This window comes from Athene noctua, chromosome Z, assembly GCF_965140245.1.
Source record: "Athene noctua chromosome Z, bAthNoc1.hap1.1, whole genome shotgun sequence".
In the NCBI taxonomy this organism is placed as follows: Eukaryota; Metazoa; Chordata; class Aves; order Strigiformes; family Strigidae; genus Athene; species Athene noctua.
Window position 1 is genome coordinate 84843580 of NC_134077.1, and position 21959 is coordinate 84865538.

At 37.9% G+C, this 21959-nt stretch overlaps 1 protein-coding gene across 1 annotated transcript in view; it reads left to right on the forward strand.

Moving 5' to 3' along the window:
* The window catches only part of VCAN (versican), a 112685-nt gene extending 91551 nt beyond the window's left edge, over positions 1-21134 (forward strand). Inside the window, exons 9-13 of the mRNA XM_074931865.1 lie at positions 2174-2332; positions 3088-3170; positions 17994-18138; positions 19265-19447; positions 19911-21134. Of these exons, the coding sequence (XP_074787966.1) occupies positions 2174-2332; positions 3088-3170; positions 17994-18138; positions 19265-19447; positions 19911-20041 (701 nt within the window). The 3' untranslated portion in view covers positions 20042-21134. The remainder of the gene's footprint in view (positions 1-2173; positions 2333-3087; positions 3171-17993; positions 18139-19264; positions 19448-19910) is intronic.
* Positions 21135-21959: the final 825 nt, after the last annotated feature.

The following is a 21959-nucleotide window of genomic DNA, read 5'->3' on the forward strand; positions in this document are numbered from 1 at the left end:
CTGATTTCCTTCCTGTGGGACAAGGGAGTCCCTGAACAAGATGAATAATAAAATTTTAAGTGCCTTCACAAAGGAGGTAGCACTGTTAGTCAGCATCATGTGGTTAAACAAATGTGCTAGAAAGCCAAAGGCAGACTAAACTTTAAAATGGCCTAGATGCCAGAGATTAAAGCTCTATCGGCAGCTTGCACCTCATACAGAATACAAAGAGGGAAAAGATAAAAACCTAACAAGTTGGTAGTATAGATTACATTCCTTTTTCATATCTGGGTTTACTCAAGACACAAGCAGTTTTCTACAGCTTAACGTGTTGAAAATAGATGAGAGATAATCAGTTTAAGCTCTATTATGCCTTTGTATTTGGTACATTTATATCTGTACTGATGACTTTTAGAAAATAATTTTGATACCAAACTCCTAAGACAATGACTGCTATGTTATTAGTGTTGCCAGGAATTGTCAGAAAAATTCTGGTAAGCCTCCAAAGTGATATGTTTGCACTTTTAAATCCATTTATGTACATTAAAAATCTAGTTTTTATCTTGGGAGAAATAATTTTTTTTTAAATAAAATAGACACTTTGGTGCTTCAGAATGTAAATGACCTCTTCCTGCTATGAATTAAGAACTAGCTTTGTGTTGTGAAAAAATTATTCTGCAATTTTCTTTCAGGTGGTAGCTGCTCCAACCTAAGAAATATCATAGTTAAAGAATTTTCAGTCATGTGTCATTGACATATTCTATAATATTTGTTATTTTCTGTATTAATGCAAAAAGAGTCCCTTTGGCCAAAGCATGTTATTGACTATGGACTGTATTAACTTACTGAAAATAAGGAATCTATTTTCATACCCAGAATATATCTGTATCTCTGGAAAGGCCAGACAGTTGCTTTCAGACACAGTTTTGTTTGGGGATTGATAAAACTTGGTGGGAAGTGGCAAATTCCTCTTTGGTGTGTGGAGTAGGGAAGGCCAAGCTTTGTATTTCTGTTCTTCAGTATCTTGTAGCTGAGGCCCTTCAAGGTGTGACATCATGTACTTAGATATCTTGAACTGGCTGTAGTTTAAACAAGCTGTAAACTTGTGCTGACATGTCCTTTAAGATGCTATTTCACCTGCCATAACTCAAACCAGTCTGAGTTTTCCCTATTGTTTCTCTCATTCCTCCCTAAAACTCTCTTCTCAGTGACAACTTCTCATCATCAAGCACAATACATTCAGGCATCATATTTGTTATGCCCATCTCATTAATACTGATTTTTGTCTGTGAATTATTCTTGCAGTGTTGGTGCAGAAGCAAATTTGGAACTGGAACTTTGCTGTTTCTTGTCATCTCTTCAGTTTACAGCTGCCTAACCTTGACAAAATAATTAACATCAAATCCATGGATTGTTACTGTTCCAAGGCTCATGTTTATTTTCCTTTAGATGAAAGGATATACTGGCTGATGTGAACTTCTGTCTATTATGCATTCTTATCTGTACTGTCTCTCATACATGCATAGGTAGTGTGCATTTCATTACTTTGTATTTCAGCTTTACAGCCTTCCTTAGAAACTGATGCTTAAAGCTTATTAAGTTAGACTTTGTCAAGGAAGATGAGTTTTGGAGGAGGGTTTGGCGGGGTAAGTTCAGAAAGATAATACTGCAGCTTTGCATCTGTGGACTGAACAAACACAAACACTTTCCTTCCTATTATTTTCAGCTATCAGTTTCTTCCAAACCAAGGTAATTTAGTACAGTCACTCAAAGAACTCTTTGCCCTTGCAAGTAAAAATTCCCATCCCCATATTCAGACTCAGAAAACTCAGATGAAATGTAGACTAACTGTAGTCCAACATCCAGGCATTTCATTAATACAGAATTATGGCCTGAAGATGTCCTCCTGAGATTGTCTAGATACAACACAATTAGTCCAGTGGAAGCTCACAAAGTTGCCAGTTGCAATTTTACTCCTTACATAAGCAATATTCTTGCAGCTTGGTGCTGAAAGTGAGTAAACAGAACTACCTGAAAATGTAATGAAATCTCAAGGATGATTGTTTACGTTTGTACTGCTTGATGAGTGGGTATCTTCTTGAACCTTTGCTCTGCAGAAAATCCATCCACTTGCATGAAACGTGCCCATGTTTTACGTCCTTTGACAGAGATGTGATTTATTTGTTTGTCACAGACACAGAGACCTGTGATTATGGCTGGCACAAGTTCCAAGGACAGTGCTACAAGTACTTTGCCCATCGGCGTACGTGGGACACGGCTGAACGGGAATGCCGTCTCCAGGGAGCACACTTGACAAGCATCTTGTCTCATGAGGAGCAGATCTTTGTGAACCGTATGTACTGCTAGGTTTCCTCTAAACAAAAGCAGGCACTGAGGGTTCAGAGTGAGTAAAATATCCTCCTGATCACTCAGCTTTTACATCTCCATCTTAAGATACATTTTTGGTATGTTTAAAAGGCACACTTTGTGTTCTTCGTGTTTATGTTTGCAGTCAGTGTGAGTTCCCTATCACTATTAAGTTATTATTTGCTACATAGAAAATACTTTATTTCTGAGGAAGAGAACAGGAACTATTGTTTTGGCATCGGAAACTGAAGAAACGTTCTTTTCTGCAGGCTTTAGATTTTTTGTGCATCAGTAACCATACCACCATATATAATGTATTAGGTAGGCAGAAAGAAATAGTTACTGTATGCTCTGCTGCAAAATCTAGACAACACTGGTCACAGCCTAAACAAAACTTGAAAAATGTGGATTAAAAACCATGCTTTTTTTTTTTTTTTTTTTTTTTTTTTTCTGCCTTTCAGATACACTCAGGTAGGAAACTAAACTTTTCTTTGGGGAACATCATCAGGAGGGAAGAGACAGGATCTTTTAAAACTTAGATGAGAATCTGCATTTTTACAGACATTCCAAATTAAAATTGAAAAGCTGAAAACCAGCCTGTAAATAGTTGTTTGCATAATGAGTAGAAGAATCTTAAGAACAGGATGTCTGATTCATTCTGTGCAAATTCTTTTTATTTTCTTTGGTGAAATCTCTTCCATTTATGGGAAAGTTAATAAAAATATCCTTCTGGTTCCTTAGGTATTGGGCATGACTACCAGTGGATTGGCCTCAATGACAAGATGTTTGAGCGTGATTTCCGCTGGACTGATGGTAGCCCACTGGTAAGATGCCTTTGAAATTAAATCATTTCTTTTTGTGGTGGCTTATCAAATTCCCACCAACAATGAGGTAAACTGCAGGAAAAAATGCGGTTGCTAAATGTGCACCCAAGGAAACAGCCAGCAAATCTTGTTTATGGTTAACTACTATTTTGTGGCATAGCTCTAAAATCTTGTCCGTAGTTCTTATTAGTGTATATGTGGGAGCTCTCAAAGCTTCCAAACAGAAAAACAAAAGTCTGGGGCTGTAGTTTAAGGGTCTCTGCTAGAGGTGGTTTCTGCTTTTCTGGTCTTATATTAAGATACATATGGCAATTCTCCTCTCCCTTCTGTATAAGGAGCAGAAGGCATTTTTCAGACAAGGATATGGCATTCAAACTCTTGAGTTCTGTGGGCCTCTGAGAGTCCCTGATGGAGCCTTGCCAGTATTGTTGGAGATTATTCTAGTCTATATGGCAGCTCTACAGCTAGGAAGGAGAAGCAGCCATCCTTAGGTGTTTCAGGAGGTCTGTAACCAATAATCTGTCCATAAAATTTTAAGATGTTGTTGATACTTCTTATTGCCTTAAAACAAGAAAGAAAATCAGCAGAAGGAGAGGGACAACACTCTTTACCGACCTTGAACTAACCTAAATCAAAGAGCTGATGGATACAGGAAATGATTGAGCTCTTCCCAATTCAAAACAGTTTCTTTTGTAGAAGGGATAGGTGATTTATTACTGTTCAACACCCACGGAAGAACATTACACAAAAAAATCCCCAAACTGGTTATGCTTATTATTCCCCTCTCCAGTTGTGAATTCATCTTAAAACAGAAAGCATCTGGACACACATACACACACGCTCACACATGCACGCAATGATCATTGCTGCATACCATGTGGCTACAACTTATATAGAAAGACACCTGAGGCAAAGCAGGCTTTGTTTACTACCATTTCATGTAAATTACCAGAGGTTTAAAGTCCTCTAAAATGACTTGTAAATAAGCAGATTCTTGAGAAAAACTACCATGTGTGGCAGGTGGCAGCACAGGGGGGAAAAAAAGATGATTAAACTTTTTGTTGCCTGACTGATTGCTCAGTCCATCTTGTGGAGGTACCAATGCACCCATTTGTGCTTGGAGCCATGAAGTCTTGCAGGATGTAAGCAGAAGAGTTTAATTTCATCATTTTCTCTTGCCTCTCCTCATGAGTGTTTGAGAGCACAAGATGAACCACAGACTTGAACTCTACTCATTCTTGATGAGTTCGTTCTCTGTCTCTTGATGTGGCTTTTTATACCTCGTTGACGGTACCCTCTGAGTGTGGTTTAGGTTTGGTTGGAGCTCAGGAGTGGGCTGGGCTGTCCACAGTGGTTGGTCAAGGAACCTACACTTCACTAAGGGATCTAAAGTTAGGTAATATTAATTTGGGCATAAATGTAGTGCCTGAAGGGGCAGCCATCCCTACACTGGGAAGTGTAAAACATGCTCGTATATTCCAAAGACAAATTTTATATGTCATTGAAAGAGAAATTAAAGGAAATTAAAATTAGGGCTGAGATTCTATTTAAGTCAGGCTACTGGGCAAATTTGTTATTACATTTTTGCTTTAATTTTTATTTTTAAGAAAGTAAGATATTCCAGGAACAGACTAAGACCATCTGTCCACCATATTTTTAATTTGATTGATCTTTTTTCCACTGTATTTTTCTTTTCTTTTTAACAACTTCCCTCTGTCTCCTCCTTTGGAAACAATTTAGGTGTCTCCTGAAATCATTTATGTTCGTTGCTTCAATAGCTTTCCTTCATAACTTATTCCATATGGTTTCTGGATAGCATGGTTCTGAGCAGCTTCCTCATTTGCTCTTTTTTCCTAGTTTTTAACTTATTTTTCATACTTTATAACTACTCTTCTGGTTACAGTGATTTATTACTTCTCTAGGAAGTTCTATAGGAACAATAGCATAATTAAATATATGCCTCAAATGTATTTCCCTGATGACGTCTTAAAATTCCAATAATTTGAATACTGTGTGGGTTAACAAATTACATCATTTATGCATTTGCAGGTGAACAGGAGTCATGATAACATTAAATGAATTAATATAATTTGTGATCATAAAAATCAACATTATTACATCAACACTCAGGTTCTAACTTGAATTTCTGAGATTAGAGATAGCTCTTGCATATAGCTAAAATCTAAATAGCCTTCTCGTGCTTTGCATATCAGGGTGAATCTGTAATTCAGCTCTTTCTACATTTGCTGCCCAGCCTCATGCTCTCCAAGAGAATATTATCTATCTACAATTCTATTCAACACTTTTGATATAGAGGAAAATTTGTGCTGAGGATTGCCCTGATATAAGAGTTTTTATGAAGATGCTATCAAAAAAGTCACTCCAGCTCTTAGATAGACTGTGCATCTGTTAAGTGATGTACATTCATCTTTATCTTGATACTTGTTTGAATTTTCTGCCAATAACAGCTTGACTTAATCTGAAAATTACATGATTCAATTAGGTTTGGAATTAAAAAAAAAAAAAAAAATTTCTGATGCTTGATAGACTTAAAAGAAAAATCAAAAAACCAACAGCAACAAGACATGTTGTAGATGGAATTGTTGGCCCAGTGCTGCAGCTGACCCAATACTGCCCAGATGAGATAACTGTCACACATTTTAGTGATTTCTCTTTTACCTGAGTTTTCTTTCTAAACAAAAAAGAGAACAACCCTAGAACTGGGAAACACTGAACCACAGGCACTACCACTGGAGATTATGGAACAAGGTTTGGATTACTTTGATACTCATTTTCCATGGACATAAGGAAATCCACAACTTAAATATTCAGTATGTTGAAAGGGAACTCTTTTGCCAGGTGTTGGCATGCATTTTATTAAAAGTTTCTGGAAAAGGGATCAAATAACTTTTTTTTTTTTTTTTTTTTCCCCATTGCACCCAAAAGGTATTTCAACCAATGAGTTCAATGGAAGGAAATCAGTCATTTTTTAACATTTTTAGCTCATGACAAGTTGTGTTTTTCCAGATTTTTTAAACTGAAGCTAAGTGCCAGCCACCATTAAATATGATAGTTGGACAAAGCACATACATGAGCTCCTTAGTGAAAACCAACAAACACACTTCCAAGTACACTGCATGTTATTTCTATTTACAGGGAGCTACTGAATATGTGTGCCCACCTTAGCTATCTTTTATGAACTTCATAGTCAGGTGCAGCAGTGGCATATAAATCTTGTGCTCTCTCACTTCCACTGCCTCCCAGAATAGAGGTGGAGGTTTTTTTGATCACATTTCTTTCCAATTCATGTGAGGTGAGGACGATAAACTCACCTATGTCATTGGCCTAGTATTGTCAGAAAGCTTAAATTCTCAGATGAGGTTGCGGAAATTTCCCTTGCCTCATGAATCAGTGGATGATAATTTTGCCAATCAAATAAGCAAGGGCCAATCAGATTTCTGTGCAGTGTCCAGATGAGATAGTTCATGCTCCTTCAGTGGCATGGGAGGTTTGTTTGCTTTTTAAGGTTTGTGGGACAATGTGACCAAGATTTTTAACAAATGAGCATATAGAATTAAGGTTCTTGCTGGGAAAACTACACTGAGTCTAGAGTACCCTTGACAGTCTCAGAGCCCACTGAAAACAGGGACAATTATTTAGGTGCCTAGTAGTGGACTAACTATAGTCAGCCACTTTTCATGTCTTGGCATTCTATTTTTTAACCCCTATAGAAAATACCGGCTGTTAGCAATTCTTAAAAACCAGCAGCAGTCAAAAAAGCCCTTCTATTCCTGTGCATGGGTTTTTTTATGTATCAGCCAGAGTTTATGTAACTTGTAAAAATAATGCCAGCAAGCAAGTCTTGGATTAAGTGAGAAGTGATCTTGTAAATACATGTACTGATTCTCAAGAGTTCTTCAGGGAAAATATTGGTGTCTTGAGTAACAAAGCAAGTACAATCAGATTTAATGAGAAAGCAAAGAATAGTATTTAAAAATTTTTGGTTCACATTATATTTGTCAATATCTGTATTGAGTCTACATGTTTTCCATAACAAAAACTTTTAAGACAAGGAAAATTATCTCAACAAAATAGAAATGGGCATACTCTTAAATCATAGTACTGTAGGGTCTCTTCTTGCAAAGAGAACTTGAAGAGGCTTTTTGATCTACCTCACTGAAGTGTTTGGTGCACAGTTATCTGTGTACTTTTAGGGGATTTTAGAGGTTTATTTCTTAAAGTGTTTTTTATTTTTAAAACTATTCAGCAGTTTCCTGCCTTTCAGGCAAAATGGCATAATCTTATGCAATGGATTAGGTTATATGGATAGATTCTCACCATCTTCTGGTAGAAGATGCATTTTCAGAATGTTGTACCCACTATATCCCAAACACAAACTGGACTTGCAAAGTGAAAAATGACATGAATAAAGTAGTTGGGTCGTACCTCTCATGCCCTAAAGTTTAATTGTCAGTCCAGGTATTACTTTTCCATAAACAAATTACTTTCCAGGTAACTGATATTTCATTATACTAGATTTTATTAACCAGGCCAATGTGCTTGTATTTGTCTTTTTTGAAATTTCTTGTAAAAACAAATTGAGAGCTTCTTGGCTAAGGTCAGACCACATCTTCAAAGGAGCTCCTTGGCTAAGCTTAGACTACCTCATCCAATATGCAGAACAAAATAAGCTATTATACTAAACTGTGGAATCCATTGCTGGCCACCCGTATGAATCTAATTTGTTCTGATTTGCTGTACTGTATCGGTATGGCAGGAAGCAATCTTTTCTCATCTACAATGTGTTCCTGCTCTCTCTTTTTTTCTTTTTTTTTTTTTTTTCCATGTTTGAAAGAAATAAATTTTCATTGTTTCCGGTGGTTGGGAGAGGTGGATTCATGTTCTGGAGCTGGAGGGCCACATGAAAAACACTTTGGCAGCAGCAACCCTTCCCTTTTTATATCAAGGGAAAAGAGTTGATTGCAGCTGTGTTAGTACAACATAAAAACTGAATGCTTTTTCAGGAAACCTAGATCCTCACTTGTGGTGCAAGTTCAGTAAGAGTTGGAGCTTAGGGGCCACTGCCATGAGCATGGGCTGGAAATACCAGCAGTGTCTGAGATCATGTAGGCCTGTAAGGAAGGGAATTTGTAAACTGCAAACTTTGGCTTACCTGCCCAGTCCCTAACTTCAGATAATTTGTCTCAAAGGTGAAGGTAGTGAAAGCAGGTACTGAAGTGTATTCAGAGAACTCACAGCACCCCAACATTTTTAGAGCTTCATTATTCATTACATCCTGAAAATCAAGCCAATTTCTGCTCAAGACATTTCAGGTATGATTACATTGACAGATGTAAGAATCAGAAGAAAATAATATATTATTTTAAAGAACATGTTTTGTCAGTTCTGTATTTCTTCTACTGCAGTGTAGTTATAGGGCTGTTTGGTGTGGGAAAGCATTAATTTTCCTCTGATCTACATTCTACACAGGAATATAAATGGCTATACGTAAGACTTTGATTAAAACAAGTTACCGAATCAAAACTATTCTTGCACTTTTCTGTAGACTTTTCTCACAGCATTTCTGTGATAGTGAACAATTCTTTAAGGATGAATCATGGACAATCCTCATCCCACAATTATACGTAACAACAACGGATACATTTGGGAAAATCACAGTGATACAGAAGACAGAAAGGCCTAAATGCTCACACAGCTATGTGAAAAGAGGAATTTGTCCTTGATCCATGTCTACTTGGATCTTTGTATACTTTAAATTTGATGTAATACAACTACAAAATAGCAAAACTTAAATTATCAGTGCAGACATTTAATAAGTGGCTTGATCAAAGGAAGAGTGAACACAATGTGACATTTGAAAATATCTTAGGGAAATTGAATTTAAATAATTCACTTAGTTCTGTGAATAGTAACTTTTACAGCTGTAAAGCACACCCATCCAAATAGAAAAAATCTGGTGTTGCTTTTGGCAGCTTCTCCATTGTATTTGGATTACTGGCGTTTCACTGCTGAGGACCCTTGTGAGCAGGCACAGCGGTAAAGGAGTCCTTTGGAGCTATTCATGTTATGGATTAAGCACATATAGCTACTTGGGGTTGTGCCTTGGGCCTCCATCTCACAAGGGGAGTTATTCATATCCTTTGGAAAATGCTGTTGATAATTAGTGCTTTGTAGGGCGGTGAGCTCACTCCCATTACATAAGATTAGTGCTGTAATAAGGAGCTGGCTAGTGTCTGTGGCCAGATTGTCTGTCACTTGAAGAATGCTGCCAGCTAGGAAAGTAATGGGGCATATTGCCACTTTTAAAACTATCCAGAGACTCTACATTAGTTTTTCTTCCCTTCGGCATAGGAGCATTTACGCTTTGTGTTTTGCAGTGCTGAACCTCAGGTTGTCAGTATTAGGTAGCTACATTTAAAAAAAAAAAAAAAAAAAAACAACAAACAAAACAGAAGTTTAATTCTGGCACAAACAAAGCCCTCTCTTTTCCTTCCTTTATTGGTCAGTGAATCAGAATGCTTTAACTTGAGCGAATCTGTAACTGCACCCCTCTCAGAAAGAGTAACTTTATTGAACACAAAAACCTTCAAAAGGCATGGACTATTGTAGGGAAGGAGCCTGCCTCTCAGGGTTAAATAAAGCAAACAAACTAAAAAGTACTGTAGTCAGCTGCAAACAAAAAGCTCATTGTGCCCATGTCCCACAGGATCCTTGGAGAAGGAGATTTTAAATCTACCAAATGTTTTGGTTTTGTGCTGCAGTCAGTCATTACAGCCTCTTTTTAAGATGCTCATTTGACCTGCATTTAAACGGAGGAGAACTATATAATGTTATTAATGACAAGTATATTTTTAGTTCAGTATGTCGTAGGCAGTAAGGAGGGCCTCTTGGACAAAGTGGGGTTTTGTCTCATTTGTAGCAGGGGGGTCAGCAGTTACTTCAGAGCCTCGTTATGGTTGGCTCTGGGCTAAAACTCTTGGACAGCTTCAAACCTGCAGTAATTGTTGACATAAATGACAAAGTGCAGGATTTTCCTTTTTTCAGTGGTCTCCTGGCAGTTGCACACAGAAAGAGTAAGTTACACCCCACGCAATCAACATGCATCATGTTGATAATATATAATTATGTTAGCGTGACTCCCAAAGAACATGTACTATACCAACCTTTAACACCCTACCATACTTTTCTTCCACAGAAAAACACCTGCACATTAGCAAGAGAATTTCACCAGAATTTGCCACTCAGTTTTCAATCTCTGTACTAAAGTAACTTCTGAAAGCCCAGCACACAAAATAGACCCACAAAATTGAGCTATATGGTATGTGAACCATGACGAAAATTACTACTCTAAGAAGAGTTGGTACAGAGCAGATAAAAGTCAATAGAGTTCTGTCCACTGGCTTCAATTTGCTTTTAAAGAGTTAATAAAAGTGATATCTTCTCTGAATAATTATTATTTTGAAAGGACTCAGAGGCAGTATCTGGACTCAGTCGTGAGTAGACATTGCCATCTAGTGGGAGTTTCTTGCCATACTTAGCAGTTTCTGCTTTTCATGGAAAAAATATCATACCATGGTATTGTTTCAAAAAAAGTCAAAAGAGCTAGTCATCTGCTCCACCACACGATCAGCTCTCTCCTAAAGATAGGACTGATAGTTCTTTGATATTTCAGCTTCATCAGCTAGCCTTTTTTACTTGTTTCATTTGTATTCCTTGGATTTCTTCCCCAAATTATTTATTTTTGCATAGATCTGACTGCTTATTCAATCTGCAATCAGTGCTTGGGGATATTCATGGATATACATGAGTGTATGTTATTCAGAGTCCTTTTCTTTTGCAAGCTGTTGCATAGGAAATCAAAGAGTTTTTCAACACATTCCACTGCTCTGTTACCAAAAAACCCTTTCAAGTGAAATCTTTTGCAAAGGTTCTTAGCAAAGCCCCTTCTGGGAGTTTGTCTTGCTCACAGTGTGAGTCTGCAATGGGGAGTGTTGGGTGCCTGCCTCATCCAGATACTGCCTGCTTCCTAAATCCCATGCAAATAAAGCTTAGATTAAGGACATGAGGGAAGCCATTCAGCTATGATCTAAAAAATATCAGGATCATGACATGTGATCTATGTGCATACTTGTAGATAAGTTTAAATATAGCAGTTGTCTTCAAATTGACTAGAGTTTCTCCCAGCAATAATTTAGCAAGATACTTAGCTTGGTCCCTCCTTAAGCACGTTATTTTAGCGTGTGTCTGAATTGAGGATGTGATCTACCTGACACAGTTTGGGGCACCACCTATGTCTTTAAAACAAGGTGTATGCTTAAGCACTCACTGAATGGAGTTTTTAAACTCATGGATGCTTTTGGAGAATTCTGACAGACTGCTCCCATTCATAAAATTAAACAGAAAAATTTCCTTTGCAGGACTGGGATGAAATTAAGTGAAACTGAGCCTGTGCTATATGGTAATTTCTCGTCTTTCCCAATGTATAAATGCATTTAAATATTAGGTGAACTTAATGAAAGTATTTCAGACATTGTCAGATCTTCACAGCAATCTGTTGATTTTTTTTTTTTCTATCAAAAAGAAATGTGATCCCTTTCAAACTTCCCTTGAGTGTCTCATATAACAGAATCAGTGCTGTATAACAGCATGAGTCACAAATGAGGGTTTTCTGAACTGATCCATATACTCCTTGTAACCTTGGGCTGATCTTGTTGTAGTTCAACCAACCTATGAAACGGGGTAACTGCCAGGACTTACTGAAAGTGAGGTGTAAATTTTTAGTTAAGCTATCCAATTATAACAGAACCTCCACAGCAAGGGACTTGTTCAGGAGCTTTCCTGATAAAGATTTCTAAGAATCTGCTAGTGCGGAAAGAGTGTGTTCCTGTTCTTAGCAGAGTTACGGGGGAAAAAAAGGATAATGGCCAGTAAACTTTGCAGTGATGGTTTCAGCTTTTTTAGTGATAAATACCAGGCAGAACATGTTGCTTCACTTTAAGATGAAATGGCACAGAGAGTATCAGTCAGCCAGTCCCTGTTTCTTTCATTGTTTTTATTTGCCTTGTTAGTCTTGCATTAAGAAGCAATCAGATAGGGAAGGAGCCAGAATGAAAGAAAATAAAAATCACACTGGAAATTACAAGTGCCAAAAAGTGCCAAGACAGATTTGTACTTTAAGCTTATTTAAACATGCTGAAAACATATTTCCTTTTCCCAGAAGGAAAAGCATTAACCCTGTGAATCTAGATAGATGTATTTCAAGTAAATTACTTCCTAGCTTTAGTTATGTACAAAAGATTATTGGTCTTTACACAATAAGGAGATCAAGCAGTACAGTTTTGTTTGCATCAGTATTTTATTTTGTTGTGCTTCATTAAACACACTGCTTGTTGACTATTTTGGACTGCAAAATCCAAGGGACTGATCTCAACCACTTGGTGTGCCTTTTTGGAGATAAAGGAATGGCTGAAATTTCCAAATGAGTGTCACAAAGCTGAGATACTGCTTACTTGTGGATTCACCTTGGTAGTGCAAACTGAAGAGCTGAATGGATTACTCATTAGTAAGGAAATGAGTACTTCAAATAAGGCTGTTTATCTGAAAATTTAAATAACAAATCTCCCACACGGTAGAATCTTGTTCATGATGGGAAAACTACGCTCATTCAGTTTAATTAGCAGCCTTCCGAATGAGAAAAAGTAGTCACTAGCTAATAAAGTTAGATTGTTTACAGCTCTTGCTATAATCCTGTCTTTCTTAGATATAATTTATGTGAAAAGTCAGCCTGTCACCCAACTGGCACATTATAGCTGGGAGTTAATTCTAAGCCATATAAGGAAATCCTTCCCAAAAATGTGGAACTTAATAAAATCTTTTCATGGGCTTTTGTAACCAAGCTCCTCCTGTGAGGCAAGAGAATACATTGTCACTGTTTGACAGACTGGGAATCAGCCAGCCAAGTGCATTGTCTAATGCCACGTAGGAAGCCTGAAGAACTGAACCCCGTCTCAGATGCAGCTCTAACCCATGAACCATCCACCCTCTTTCTGCAGGAAAATTTTCAGTGCTCTTTAGCAGAGAAAGCTATAACAAGTAAATCCAACGTGTCAGTGCAGGCTTTGGTTTCCACAAAAAAAAACACCCAAAAACCAAACCAAACCTGTGCAAGAAAGATTAATCAATTATTACAGTATAATTACAGGCATAAAGAGCATAATGGCAGCTCCAGTTTTCAGCCTGAAATGAAGTCAAGACAGATGAGTGGTGAGGCTCCCAAAGGACCAAATGGATGTACAGGGACCAAAATCCTGTCCCCAAGGCTAGGTCCTGCAGTTATCTGATTAAATAGAAATCCCATTTTTTTTTATGAAAAAACCCCAAGTGTCTTGTTGTCATTCATGTTAAGAACTTTGCAGAGAGGCTGCTGCTTGAGCCTGAGGTGTGTGCTGCCAGCCTTCACTCCCCTGCATCCCCAGCTTCAGTCTCCACAGCCACCTCAGCAAAGCATGTTTCACAGCTGGGGGGGAACAGTGTAGTGGGTGAAACCTCCTCTGAAGTACATTTCGAGTCATGTACATAATTAAGATTATATGTCCTAAAATTTGTAGTCTGGAAGTGGTTTGCATTTTAATCCAGGGGAAAACTTCACACGTGTTATGGTAATGTTGCTTAAAAACCAGGGTAGTAATAATTTTTAGGTCCCTCTGTGCCATCACCCAGTGTAGGCATTTCTGATGAGGACTAAAAGGGTTGTAGCAGCTTTTCTTCCCTGTATTAACTCAGCATTTGAACCTATTTAGATTTTCAGAAACATGTCATCTTTTATGAATAATGCAACTAAGAGTATTGCTGAAGGTGTTGACCGCAGCTTGATTGTTGGCAAAAGGACGTCTTTGAGCTCTATCAATTCAAACACAGTGTTCCTTAGTGAGGTTTCATTGGTCTGCTGACACAATAACAGTTTACAAGAAGACATAACCTAGCAGCAGGGTGACTGGAATGACGCCAGCAGTTTTTGGCCCGTCTGTGAATATGACTGATCTTTTTTGGATGTGTTCTTAAAAAACAAACAAACCTGAATGATACATGTTGCCAAGGAATGAAGTTAACCATTTTTTTCTTTTTGTACAATATCTTTTTCTAATGAAAAGTAATGCATTGAAATACAAGGGTCTTAAATGACATAGCCACTACAAAAAGGGCATCAATGTTCAGAATATTTTGAACACTGTCTCCCAACAGAATAATAATAATGACCTGAGTATCTTAGATGCTTACTGCACTTCTTGCAAAGGTAGGGGAGGCTTAGCATGCTTGGTATGAGAGATTCTAAGGGATACCTTTGGAAACAAGCAGTACAAATCAGTATGTGACTTACAGGCTTTGGTTTTTCCCATTGATTTTTGCTGATGTAAATTTACTGGAGATAGTGCAGTCACCCCTCATTTACACTACTGTAACTGAAAACCAGAATCACGCTCATGGTCATACAAAAATGTAATCCATAAGAGGAAAGCAAAATATTAGTTTATTTGTCTAGCAGCTTATTCCAGTCAAACTGTGAGAATCTTTTTCTATCATTATCCCATTATCAGTGGCTAAATAAGGAATTGAAAAACTACAGAAGAGCTGGGTGGAGACCTAAGAAAGCAATTCAGCAGTCTGGAACTTCCTCTGCTAAGCAATTCTGGCACTAAACTCATGCAAAATCAGAGTTATTCAGCCAAAATAAATCTGTGCAATGATGATATCAGATGTGAGGTAACAGCAAGTCACGCTGGAGGATATCAAACATTCTTGAATAAACCACAGGGCCCAGATATAATCCTTTGCCATTACGCTGCAGCCCTGCCAGCAAAGCAAACACAAATTTTGGAGTCATTATGGTAAGGCAAGTAAGAACATATGTAGTCTATGTGCTTAGGGTGGGAGCTGGCAAGCTGCTGAGCACCTTCGGCTCACACGCCCCCAATAGCCATTAAATATCATTCATTCCCACACTCTGATCCCTATGGAAGCAAACAGCTCCCTAGTATCATTTCTACAAGAAACAGCTGCAAGGCTTGTTGAAGTCTTTCCTTTGCCATCAGGATGTTATCGATCAAACTTTTCTACCACTAACCTGTCTGTTTCCTTTAATTTTTCTGTGTCCAGATGTCTGGGCATATTCTTGAAAGCGACTGGGCTGCCTCAGTTTAAGAAGTTGCTGCCCATCACCGTAGCAGTGTAACCAACCATGCACACACTTATGCAGACTTATGTTAGCAAATCTTATTTGTCAGTTGGGTTACGTAGTAAGACATTTAGAGGAGAAAATGAGATGTGCTTCCTTCTGCTTACCCCTCCCCCACAACACTCAGGCAGGCTTCCCTGCAGCGCGAGTGAAACATGCACCAGTTTTCCTTCGATGCCTTTGACTCTGTGGTGCTCCTGAAGGTGCATCACAGCCGCCCGTGTAGAGGAGATGGAGCAGGTTTTTTGGGCAGCACCATCAGCAGGCCTAACCCTTCAATGTGTCGGTGTGCTCAGCTATTTCTGGTTTAGCAGGTGGTAGCCTTTTGTGTTGTGGTAGCATGACCTTTTCTGATCAGATTCCCACATCCTTAACCAGCTCTGTTGTAAAAAAGTGTGAGATCTTTGGCGCAGTGGCCATTCCAAAATACCCTTTTGGAGAAGGTGTCTTGGACCACTCTTAAGTTATGTTAATACACACCATGAATGGGCATATTCCTTCATCCTATTTTCCTTCTTGCTGTCTCAGGAGATACGCAGAAAGCTTGCTTTTCTTTTTTGCACAGGGTGTTGCAGGAAGCCCCCACACCACAGATCCCATTTGACTCATATGTGTGATATTTGGCTACTGTGCTTGCAAAACTCATACTCTGATTTATGAGCTAATGTGAAATGCTGAATTCTGGACTTGAGTAAATGAGTTAGTTGTATTGTAGTTTAGGACTATTAAACACTGAAATGTAGAGATGGAATTAAGTTAGTTTCACATAAAAAGGGGGATGTTTTATTAGAGGTAATAAATGCGGTGCAGAACAAATTTATTTAGACCATGATTGTTAAATTGCCTGGATAATTAAAACCTGTGATGGGTAAGATGACACGTTGCAGGAAAAGGTTAAGTATTTAACTCATTTTTTTTCATAGTTTGATTCATTGTAAGGTAAATACTACTTGTGTGGGGTATGTTAACTTTACTTCTAAAATGTGTTCGCCCAGGCAGTAAATAGTGGTTATTTCATAAAGTTAAGAAAATAGAAAGCTAAACTTTTATGACATTTATATGGGCTAGCTCTAGACAGAAAGATGTAAGCACTGAGGAAAATATAAGCACTGTAGAGACTATGTCATTTTGACCATACAAGGGTCTAGCTGCCTGGTTAATGTCTGGCATTTATGTGAATTCCAGTTCTTTCAGATATCTATTTTTATCCTTCATAAAATTCTTCTTGGAGTGACACAACAGAAATCCCAAAGAAAATGACTAAGAACAGTTTTCCAAATCTTCTCTCACTTTCTTTTATATAACGTTATGCAAATCCCAAACTGCGGTGCTTCATTTGGGATCAAGATGAAACAAGAAATGGAATAAAGATTATCCCAGCTCTGCTAACTGCAGGGACAGTAGGCTATATGTCCCTTATCAAGGACTAGCGCGTAGATTTTTAATTGGTGTGACGGTCCCTTTGTTTCTATTTTTTCAGCTTACTTATTGAAAAACCAGGCTGAATCCTCCCTAATTTTCATCCAAAAATCACATCATGCAATGATGAGCTTACCCATGCTTGAAAGAGCACATTCTACCGAGGAATAAATGCAGGTGTAGCCCATGCACGGAGCTGTGCACAACCAGGCAGCAGCCAGCATCCTCAGCTCTTCGTAGGGGCGTATCTTCAGGTGGATACGGAGCTGAAAACTGCAGAGCTGTGTAGCTAAATAAGTGCAGACATGCATGTAACCAGCTTGGACCCCAAATCAATATGCCAGATGTGTATCCTAGGTGCAGGGTGAAGAAACTTTTTGTTTATGCTAAAGATTTTTATTCATCTATTTGAAGCTGCTTTTTTTTTTTTTTTTTTTTTGGTCACATACCGACAATCAGATTTCTAAATCAGATCTTGTAAAACTGGTGTGCCAGTTTCTGTATGTATTCGTAGATGTCTGGAGTTAGTTCTTCTACAGAGGGCAGAATTTGGATCGTCATTTCTAAAGCTGAAAGGCTTCTGTATATGCTTAGTCTGCCACCTAGGCCTTGTTAATGGAAATATCAATCTGCAATGATCTGGGGGCACATTCTGACACCTTTACTTATTTTGCACCTAATTCTGCACATCGTCCCATTGAATGACTTCATTAAATGAGGTCAGAGAATAAATAATTTGAGTCTGAGAAGCTAGCCTGTAATTTTTCATTTAGTAGATGTGGACTAACCAGGGTTATGGACCATTTCTGCATTTCCTGCCACTCCATGTCTGTCTATGTAGGAAAGTGTGTTTCAACACACTTAGGATCAGATTTTGCTTGCACTGAATTGTGTCACTTTGTTTTGTTCTTCTGACATCAGTTTACAGTAAGTGAGAAGTTAGATCAGAATTATTTTTTTCCCACTGAGATAATCTGTTAATAGAGGGGGAGGATATTATAAATCTAGCTTTGTTTAGTTCATGCTTAACAGCCTGAATCAAACAATTGAGATTGTTCTTCAGCAAAGGTAGTATTATGTGTTCTTCTGTAAAATGGAATGTAAACATACTCTGACACTGGTAATAATGGTTTTGCTCCTCTTTTCTGCAGCAATATGAGAACTGGCGACCAAACCAGCCAGACAGCTTCTTTTCTGCTGGAGAAGACTGTGTTGTTATAATATGGCATGAGAATGGGCAGTGGAATGATGTGCCATGCAATTATCACCTTACCTATACCTGCAAGAAAGGAACAGGTACAAACTTTCCAGTAACAACAGCATAATTCTCTAAATCCCAGATTTATAAAATTAAAATGACAAATTCTAGCTGATTTTTGGTGACCAGCACAGTGAGCCTTCAAATGAGTTAGCCTCACAAAGTCATCATTTCTCTGTACCCACACATTATACCTCTACCTACTCTGTTCTTGAGTCAGGCACAAAAGTTTACACAGTTGAAACTCTTGGTTAAAACCGGGCAAATTTCTTAGGTACAGATATCAGCAAAAGAGGCATTCAGTTACCTGGCAGACCTGCTTTATTTGCATACCATGAAAATATTACCAGCTCTTCTTTCCTGGGATGGCATCACCGTGAAGTATGTGTGCAGTACAGTATTAGTAGCAGGCAGTCAGAGCCGGCAGCCTAACCACTGGTGTGTGGTTAGCTTTTCAGCTTCAACTGAGCATACTTTTAATCCACCAAGTTATGCTGACCTTTGTCTTACTCTTTTCCAAAACCATCTAGTTGAATGGCACACTGGAATCTGGAAAGCACATTTGGTTTATACACTGTTGGAGCTGATACTTACAGGAAACCTGACTGTTACCGGGAGCTGTATAGCAATATTTTAGGTATTGCCTCTGCCTCTTCATACTGGGAAGTGTGTGCTCCACTGTTCCCAATTACCATTTACAACTTCTCGTTAACATGTTCTCTGGGCCTTGACGGATCCATCAGTTTTAAGTGCTTTTAAATAGTCTATTGTTGAGGAAGACCTGAAGAGTATTGAAAATGAGACTTTTTTCTTAAATGCTTGTAATAACTTCACTGGTTTTCAGGTTTTGCAGCCTTCCAGTAAAAATCACTTCTTTGTGTGAGTATGACAAGATTTTTGGCTCAAATTTACATAAGAAATTGAAACCAAAAAGGTGATACTAACCATACTACCTGCTGTTTTCCAATTTTATTCATTATTGTATTTGGTCTACAAGACAGGAGAACTACAGAAAATATTGATCTCCCTGTTCTTATTTGGATGTGTCTCTTTGGGAGTCTGAGGTCTTGACATCAGCCCTTAGCCAGGGTTTAGAGGACAGTACCATATTCAGAAGTGCATTTACAAACTGATGTTTTGGGTTATGTTCTCTCTTCCTTTCAGTTGCTTGCGGTCAGCCTCCTGTTGTGGAAAATGCAAAGACCTTTGGGAAGATGAAACCTCGTTATGAGATCAACTCCCTAATTAGATATCACTGCAAAGATGGTTTCATCCAGCGTCATATTCCAACCATCCGGTGTCAAGGGAATGGAAGATGGGATATGCCTAAAATTACTTGCATGAATCGTGAGTTCTTTGAAAGCAAAACAGTGTTGGATCAGAAACAATAAACTAGTTTAAAATTAATGAGGAATCAAGATATATGTTGAGAAGTGGAAATCTGGTATGACAATTTATAACAGCAATACTGCTTACGCCATCTGTAGGGAAAAAGTCAGGCCTCCAAAGCTAATGAAAATATTCCTCTTCTGTTTTGTACAGAAGCCACTAAGATTCTTTTAAAGTAAACAACACTCTTAAAAAGCCCCTGAAATCAACAGGTTCTTAATAACACTAACAATTCTTTCTGCAGCAGTGGTCTGTGTGTAAGAGATGCTTCTGCCTATAACACGGTAATAGTACCAGTTAATCATTTGTTAACTCTCTTATTAATCAAGAATAGAGGGAACTGTAATGTGAAGTGTAGCCAGCTCATTCATAACTAAATAATTTTAAATTAACTTCCTTTTTTTCCTCGTTTTTATTGCAGCGTCCACATACCAAAGGACTTACTCTAAGAAATACTACTATAAACATTCTTCATCAGGAAAGGGAACATCACTAAATTCATCAAAACACTATCATCGCTGGATCAGAACATGGCAGGACTCAAGGCGCTGAGAGCTAAATGGTGAATGGGGATTTCCACCATTTCAGCCAAAGTCATAACTTTCTGTGCCTTTTCTATCACTTATAGGAGTATTATCAAATTGTTTTGAAACTATGGACTGCGGTATTCACAATGCATTTTGCAAAAATATGGTGTTTATCAGAAAATTAAAAAAAAAAAAAAGAAAAAAAAAGAAGTGCTTATGGGGATAAAAGGAAACCATTTCCAGCCTATAAAGATTATTAGTTTTCTATATGCCATCGGTGTGGACCATTTTATGATATATACCAGCCTTCTGCAATATTTAAACAGCTCGATTTTAGCACCAATGAAAATGTAAATAAGATGATTTTAATGTTGTTTAATTGTGTGTTGTTTTTAAAATCTTGTATATAAAATGAAAAGTCACACTAATTTCAGGCATATTTATGGTTAGAGCGGCCTCAGAGGTCTTCAGTCATTTATGACGTTGTTTTTATGTTGTTTACCTAGGCTGGAAATGGTTGAAATAACTTCACTGACTGAAATTTGCTATTACCAGGTGAAGATAAACACACAAGTTACATGATTTTTTTTTTTTTTTTTTTTTTAAATGGGAACTGTGCCAATTCCCATCCAAGGTACAGTTTGTGTCCATGTGATGCAAAGTTTAGACAGAGCACATAACAGTGGCATGAAGCATGAACTAGGGACTGCAATGTGGAACTTTTTTTCTGCTCTCCATTCCAGCTTCACCATTCATGAGAAAGGACTGCATGGAGGAGTTGAGTATGACGAGGAGGGCCTGTAAAAATCCAAGTGCTAATACATTAACTTTATCAACCAGGGCCACTTTTTCGAAAAGGAAACAAAAAGAAGAAAAAAAAAAAGAAAAAAAATTACTTTTACAACATTAACCACAAGGTCTATATTACAGGTCTCTGCATTCTAAAATGGAGATAGACCTGGTGTTTGGGGGATTTTTTTTGTAAAAAACAAACAAAAATCAAAAAAGTAAATAATTTTGTATATATAACCATTTTTTAATCTTTTTATAAAGTAATGAATGTTTGTGTATGAATGCTGCAGCTGTGAAGCGTACATAAATAAATGAAGTAAGCCATACTGATTTAATTTATTGGATGTTATTTTACCCATGCAAAGAAGATTAAAAGAGCTCGCCAGTGCAGTATTAGCCCCTGAGCTCCACTTTTGGAACCATCTTTCAGTTCAACTGCTATTTCCCTGGAGAACAAAATTCCTGCTAAACAGGATCATTTGTTTGCAGTTAGATGGGTGAGAACTGTGTAACTTACAGAAGAATCAGAATCTTGGCTTTCTAGAAAGAAGTGTGTGCACAAAGAGATTATAGGTTGTAGTTGGTGCAGTGTGTACGTAGGAGTTTTCTATTATGATTTCTTACCCAGGTCAGCTCAATGACTGACCCGGTTGTGTATAGTAAGAGTAGAAGGTAACGTTTGAAACGACCTCTCCACAGAAAGGACTGTTATTTCTGCAAAGTGCCTTGCACACCTTTGGGCACAGAGAGAAAAAAAAAAAAAAAAACCCAACAAACAAAACACCACAAAAAAACCCAGCTAAAATAAAGTACAGTAAGTTCCCTATGATATACCTTTTTAAACAACACTACAAATACAAACACAGATGGGAGGTTTATGCCTTTGTGTTAGTGTGGGGATATGATGCAAAAAGTTGAAAGGGAAAGGAAAAGAATTGAAACCCAGCCAACATGTAAGAGTTTGTACTGGGCAGAGCTGCCCATGAAGTTACCTTGCCATAGCTCATCGAGAACAGTAATTAGAGTTCCAAACAACTTCTCTTAAGAAATTTGCAGCCACTGCTCCATCAAGAGTACCCAGGCTTTGTGCATTCAACATGGAAGTGCATCACTGTGTTGGCTGGTTCAATCCCCACCCCTCGCCCCCAAAC